Source organism: Malus sylvestris, chromosome 5 (assembly GCF_916048215.2).
Source record: "Malus sylvestris chromosome 5, drMalSylv7.2, whole genome shotgun sequence".
NCBI lineage: Eukaryota > Viridiplantae > Streptophyta > Magnoliopsida > Rosales > Rosaceae > Malus > Malus sylvestris.
Window position 1 is genome coordinate 1,774,493 of NC_062264.1, and position 6,724 is coordinate 1,781,216.

General features: G+C 39.0%; 2 protein-coding genes across 2 annotated transcripts; one reads left to right on the forward strand and one right to left on the reverse strand.

Annotated features, from left to right (window-relative positions):
* The first annotated feature begins 1,588 nt into the window (after positions 1-1,588).
* LOC126621519 (protein PARTING DANCERS-like) lies at positions 1,589-3,309 on the forward strand. The gene is made up of 8 exons (XM_050290037.1): positions 1,589-1,718; positions 1,990-2,117; positions 2,219-2,307; positions 2,403-2,498; positions 2,587-2,681; positions 2,774-2,814; positions 2,912-2,995; positions 3,073-3,309. The coding sequence occupies exons 1-8, from the start codon at positions 1,667-1,669 to the stop codon at positions 3,220-3,222; spliced, it is 735 nt and encodes a 244-aa protein (XP_050145994.1). The 5' UTR covers positions 1,589-1,666; the 3' UTR covers positions 3,223-3,309.
* Positions 3,310-3,553: 244 nt separating this feature from the next.
* Positions 3,554-6,495, reverse strand: LOC126621532 (bifunctional aspartokinase/homoserine dehydrogenase 1, chloroplastic-like). The gene is made up of 3 exons (XM_050290067.1): positions 6,426-6,495; positions 6,254-6,346; positions 3,554-3,803 (listed from the first exon to the last, which is right to left on the reverse strand). The coding sequence occupies exons 2-3, from the start codon at positions 6,320-6,322 to the stop codon at positions 3,627-3,629; spliced, it is 246 nt and encodes an 81-aa protein (XP_050146024.1). The 5' UTR covers positions 6,323-6,346; positions 6,426-6,495; the 3' UTR covers positions 3,554-3,626.
* Between the last annotated feature and the right edge of the window lie 229 nt (positions 6,496-6,724).

The window sequence follows — 6,724 nt, forward strand, 5'->3', positions numbered from 1 at the left end:
GGATAATTTCTTATGTATTCAAATAATTATGTGTAACTAATTTCTTTTCACTAGAGTGAGGCCATGAGTCGCAACATGATTACGTAGATTTCTCTTTCAATTGCTTAAGTGTTGTTACATGCTTGCTTTGATATTTTCAATCTCTAAATTAAACTATCTATGTGTCTTGATGATTGATCACCATTAGGATGCTTAAAAAAGTCATTGGATGCAATTTTGAACAAATTTCATGTTAAAATTGGTTATGCTTCTTGTGATTGAGGATTGTAATTTCTCCTAAGGTAAATATCATACTCTTAGGGATTACATGGTTTAACAAAATGATTTTCATCAAGATTAATGAATCATTTATGTTTATATTTAATCCAAATGTCATGGATAAATTGCATGTAGTGGTATGCGTTTTAACTTGAATGTCACAAGTAAAACATACACAAGGAAAACCCAACTTTCAAAGCATATGTGTTTTCGATTACTTAAGCAATTGGAAGAGCTACGTAGGAGTGTTGTTGGTAAAGGTTGAACTCTAGTATATTGTCAATCTATTTTTCTTCAATCATTTATTTTATCTTGAATTTCCTCATTTACTTGTTTTGTTTAGTTGAATCATTATTTATATAAGCCATTTCCCTTTTTAAATGTTTGTTTAAGTCACGTACAATAGTATTTAGTTTTGTTGAATTAGTGTAGTTCTTAGAGTTAACTAAGTTAAATACACAAAAGCTCATAAATTGTTTATACCAGTCCCTGAGGAGATCGACCTTGCTTGAGCCATTCTATACAACAATATTTGTTCTCTTGCAAGAATTTTCTATGGTTTAACCCTTTGTTTTACAAGTGGTAAAATCGTTATAAAAAATGCATTGCATGATGGATTTAACTGATTTAAGTTTATTATATAGCGAGCTGACAAACATTGTGAGCGTATAAAATATGTAGAAATTAATTAAAGAAGTTTAAACACACCAAAATCATTTATATATAATGAAGTAGTACAATATTTTACACTTTATACATTGCATGGTAAGATAGATGAGTGACTTAGTACCACATAGAGTTCCTATCAAGGTCTAAAATATCGATGATATCGGAAATATCGGTAATCCAAAAACACGAAAATTTCGAAGGAAATATCGGGATATTATCGATATTTTAGACCTTGTCGCTAACCAACCAGTGGGGTTTTTATTCAAGCTCAAATATTTCAAAACAATAAAAAATAAAAAAACTTACATCCCTCGGCCACCAGCAAGAGCTTCCTCTGATGAGTCTTTCCATTCATCAATTCTTAAAAATTAATCCTAATTATTTCACGCTTAATTAATTACGTTGAGAGAGAGAGAGAGAGAGAGAGAGACTTACACCCAACCGTAACGACGGTCGAACAAAAGGCGTTTGGAAGGCGAATTTGAGGACTCCATTATCTCTCTCTGAACGTCTCTCGAGTGAGAAAACAAGAGACGAAGCAGGACAAGTCGTTGGAAATTTGGGCTGAATATGATATGGGGCTGGCCCATTTTCTTGTGGCACTTTTCGTAAATATAGACAACTACCGCAGTTAATATTTGAAAAACAGTTCCACATTACAAACCGCCTCAGTTTTCCCGCTTCGCTCGAATCTTCCTTGGCTCTCTCTCCCGATTCTCTCTCTCTGGGAGCTCTGGGAATGGCGAACGTGAAAGAAACAGCTCAATTTCCACAAAAATCCATGAATTCAGGTACTTTTCCTTTTACTTTTCACCGATTCATCAATTCACCCCTCTCATTTTTCCTCGGAAAATTTAGAAACTGAGTTCTTAATTTGAATTAGTCTGAATTCGATCATTTTCCAGTGGAGCAATTATCTGTTTGATACAAATTCTGGATAATTTTATTGCTTCGGTTAACCATTTGATTAGAATTTCGAGTAGAAAGATTACGATTGATTTGTGCTGGAAATGGTAGGATTAATGGAGTGAAGAAATCTTAAATGTTGGATTGTGATTGCAGGTGGTGGTGGTGGGGTTTGTATGATGAGCAATACATGGAGGGACGAACAACATCCATCCTTCATCAACTTCATCTCCACTTTCCTCGCCGCAAACTCTTTCCGCCTCAACTTTGTCCCAATTACCCCCGTAATTTCCTTCAATTTAATCATGTGATCTCATGTTAAAAGGACAAAAGAACTGAAAAGAAAATAATTTTGGTGCATCTGATGGTTGGATTTGCACTGCAGGACTTCATTTTCAACTGTGGGGGTTCATCTGTGGCATTCATTTTCATGACTAGCTTGGATTCCGGTACCATCTCGCAATTCTTCGGCAGGTGAACAAGTTAATTGCTTTCGTTTTTCGGTGCCTCTTGCATGCGTGTGTGCTTGTGTTTTGTGTTTGACGTGATCACTTTTATTATTTGTACAGAGTTCAGAAGCTGAAGCTGCAATTTACAAATCTATATGTTGTCATCACGCTCCCAACCAAGGAGCAAAACGATTTGTTTGTTCGTTCTTACTTCAAGTGAGCTATGTCAAAACTCGAAAGAAACTTCTGTCCAATTGATTTTTGATATGTCAAAACGATACAAATGGTTTTTAAATCTGTGAAGATTTGGGATGGAACTCGGCAAGCCAACATTCGTTCTGGTTAAGGACTTGGAAATGGGGTTCGAGAAGATAACGAAAATAGCTCATTCTCGTGGGGGTAATAAAATCTTGCCCAAGGCTCACTTACCTTATTCATGAATTGTTTTCCAAGTAATTTGTCTAAGACTCCTAAGCAAACACTGATTACAGTGTGCAAGCGAGGGGATGCCACAACAAAATTGAAGGCTGAGGTTAGTGTGAATTTTGACCGTATTTATGTAGAATGCTTTGGTTTTTAGGAGTTAGGACCTCAAAACATCCCCATTTTGTTCAATTTTGTTGGAGAAGAGGAAGCAAACAGTGCAAACACCAGGCATATTTCAAAAAGTGATCACAGCCATTCCGGGCATCGACAATCATGATGCAAATGCGGTACTTATCTCATCCTAATCAACGAAATTGATTTGTATAATCATACGTTGGTTTCTTATTCTGGGTAATTTGTTCAGCTTAACCAGGCTATCGGATCGATCGAAGGAATTGCCAAAGCATCAAAGGAGCACATTATGGAAAACACAGACCTCTCAGCTGACAAGGCACAAGTGCTTTCAAGGTTTTTCAGAGATCCAAAGTTTTACCTCAGTCCTAAGATCAACTGAGAGGAGTAGCTCGTTTATCTCAGTAAATGTCAAAGTACTGCTTTAAACACAATCAGGGTCACGTATTGAAAACCATGATTATTATTATTTCTCTTTTTAGTTCCGTACATAAAGGATTTGAGAGGGTTTCAGGAGACAAATAACGTGCTCCGCTTAAACACTCCCGAATGAACGAAAACTATATACCCCCAAATCCCTAGCAGGTAATAACTATTCCTCATATCAAAAAGCTACACTTACACTTATCAGGAGCCACAATAGATCCGCATCTCAAAAAGGTACATAACTCGGGCTGTGTTACACCATATTTCAATCTTCGGGCTGCGGGCTTCCCCCCGTATGACGGGGCACCAAGGTATGAAGCAAGCCGCAACAGGTCACTGAAGACTTCGCCAGCAGTGACTTCAGCAGCAGCACCAGGTCCACGTATTATGGGGTTGAGCTTTGTATCTAGTTGTTGTCAACGCAATTATATTATCTGCCACGGAAAGCTGAGCAAATGGATAATCATTCTCGTACGTCTGCAGCTTCACTTCCCCTTTCTGATTGACCATGTCAACCACCCCAACAAATTTCAAGACCTTCAGATATCAAAAAGAAAAGTCAGGAGGGAAGATGAGAATCATTTAAACATATCAACAACAACAACAACAAAGCCTTTTCCCACTAAGTGGGGTCGGCTATATGAATCCTAGAACGCCACTGCGCTCCGTTTTGTGTCATGTCCTCCGTTAGATCCAAGTACTCTAAGTCTTTTCTTAAGGTCTCTTCCAAAGTTTTCCTAGGTCTTCCTCTACCCCTTCGGCCCTGAACCTCTGTCCTGTAGTACATCTTCGAACCGGAGCGTCAGTAGGCCTTCTTTGCACATGTCCAAACCATCGTAACCGATTTTCTCTCATCTTTCCTTCAATTTCGGCTACTCCTACTTTACCTCGGATATCCTCATTCCTAATCTTATCCTTTCTCGTGTGTCTACACATCCAACGAAGCATCTTCATCTCCGCTACACCCATTTTGTGTACGTATTGATGCTTCACCGCCCAACATTCTGTGCCATACAACATCGCCGCCCTTATTGCCATCCTATAAAATTTTTCCTTGAGCTTCAGTGGCCTACGACAGTCACACAACACGCCGGATGCACTCTTACACTTCATCCATCCAGTTTGTATTCTATGGTTGAGATCTCCATCTAATTCTCCGTTCTTTTGCAAGATAGATCCTAGGTAGCGAAAACGGTCGCTCTTTGGTATTTCCTGATCTCCGATCCTCACCCCTAACTCATTTTGGCCTCCATTTGCACTGAACTTGCACTCCATATATTCTGTCTTTGATCAGCTTAGGCGAAGACCTTTAGATTCCAACACTTCTCTCCAAAGGTTAAGCTTCGCATTTACCCCTTCATGAGTTTCATCTATCAACACTATATCGTTTGTGAAAAGCATACACCAAGGAATATCATCTTAAATATGTCATGTTAACTCATCCATGACCAAAGCAAAAGGTAAGGACTTAAGGATTGTTGATGCATAAAATCAGTGAGGACTTTGGTACAACAGAAAGTATTAAGTTTGTGATCTTCGCTAGATTGCTCCGGTCATTAGTGTGGTATGTAAATGGATAGAGACAGGAAAGCAAACATAAGATATATGTGGTTCATCCAGATTGGCTACGTCTACGGAGTAGAGGAGTTCTCATTAATTGTGAAGGGTTTACACAAGTACATAGGTTCAAGCTCTCCTTTAGTGAGTACAAATGACATTAGGAAATATTGTGGGAGAATGATCTCGTAATCACGAAACTTCTAAGTACCGAAATGTGATATCGCCTTGTCTGTCTCATAGGTAGATGTGGCATCTTCTCTGGAAGTACTCTTCCTCCATCCAGGGGTGGTATCTTTAACTGGTGGAGATGCACAAGGTAATGTATCAATTTCACTTGAAACTTACTTGTAGTTTCAGACTTGGTCAAGCGCGATACAAACCATGTAGTAGGAGTCCCCCAAGTCGCCGAGCTAGGGGATCTGCTGAAAGAGGTGACAGATAAGGTAAGCAATCAGAGCTCCAAGCAATCATTCCCAAATCAGAAGTTTGATTTCAAGTTCCGGCTGATTGTTCTCATTCTCCCTATCTTTTTAGTTCTCTTTTTAGTTCCGTACATAAAGGATTTGAGAGGGTTTCAGGAGACAAATAACGTGCTTCGCTTAAACACTCCCGAATGAACGAAAACTATATACCCCAAATCCCTAGCAGGTAATAACTATTCCTCATATCAAAAAGCTACACTTACACTTCTCAGGAGCCACAACAGATCCGCATCTCAAAAAGGTACACAACTCGGGCTGTGTTACACCATATTTCAATCTTCGGGCTGCGGGCTTCCCCCCATATGAAGGGGCACCAAGGTATGAAGCAAGCCGCAACAGGTCACTGAAGACTTCGCCAGCAGTGACTTCAGCAGCAGCACCAGGTCCACGTATTATGGGGTTGAGCTTTGTATCTAGTTGTTGTCAACGCAATTATATTATCTGCCCTGGAAAGCTGAGCAAATGGATGATCATTCTTGTACGTCTACAGCTTCACTTCCCCTTTCTGATTGACCATGTCAACCACCCCAACAAATCTCAAGACCTTCAGATATCAAAAAGAAAAGTCAGGAGGGAAGATGAGAATCATTTCAACATATCAGAGACCAAAAAAAAAAAAAACAAGAGGGGAAAGTGCTCGTCATCTACTATATTCTTGTATATCCCTGCCCCGAGAACTCGGAAAATAAAACTATCCACTTTCTCTAAACTATTATCGCTAATAAAAATCCATAGCGCATGTCAACACAACGTAAAGAAATAATGCATCATCGAAGGAAACCAGAATGATATGATTCAAATATTTATAAGAGACGTCCAATGGCCCATGGACAGCTAGTAAGCTTCTAAACAACCACTCGATTAATATATCGATCAAATATCGCTAGGTTAAGATTGTGGTATCACACAGGAATAAGAGAAGAAATGTATATGAGAGATACTTACTCCTCCTGCATCCTCAGCTGTCTGTCTTTTCTTACTCATCTCTTGATCAAATTGTGGAAGTTTTTGCATGAATTCCTCGGCTGATGCACTATCCTGAAAACATCTCATCCAAAATTCAATTGTTAATGGTGAGCTTTTGCACTTGGTAATGTACATTAGAAAATGATTTTACCTTCAACGGTTCTGGCACAAGGGCTTTCAACAGGGATGTCAGAGAGTTCCAGCTTAAGACCAGATTCCCTAGCAAGCATTATCACCTGCATTTGATGGTTTTACTTAGGTGGCAAATCCCACACAAAACAGTAAGCAAAAATCAAGAAAGCTAAGATTGGAGTTTGGGCATGGGGGCCCAAACTATAGGGTCTCGTTCAAAATTTGAGGACGTAAACTGATTAAACAGACGAAACATCATCACATTATAAGCCTACATAACTAAGCAGACAAAAGATAGGACATAGCACCTTTCTACAA

Bases quoted from the DNA above. Each gene is read 5' to 3' on its own strand.
- LOC126621519 (XM_050290037.1), top strand. From the start codon at position 1,667: ATGGCGAACGTGAAAGAAACAGCTCAATTTCCACAAAAATCCATGAAT. The intron at 2,118-2,218 runs GTAATTTCCTTC...TTTGCACTGCAG, and splicing joins ACTTTGTCCCAATTACCCCC to GACTTCATTTTCAACTGTGG. The intron at 2,815-2,911 runs GTTAGTGTGAAT...TTGTTGGAGAAG, and splicing joins CAACAAAATTGAAGGCTGAG to AGGAAGCAAACAGTGCAAAC.
- LOC126621532 (XM_050290067.1), bottom strand. From the start codon at position 6,322: ATGCAAAAACTTCCACAATTTGATCAAGAGATGAGTAAGAAAAGACAG. The intron at 3,804-6,253 runs GTAAGTATCTCT...TGATATCTGAAG, and splicing joins CAGCTGAGGATGCAGGAGGA to GTCTTGAAATTTGTTGGGGT.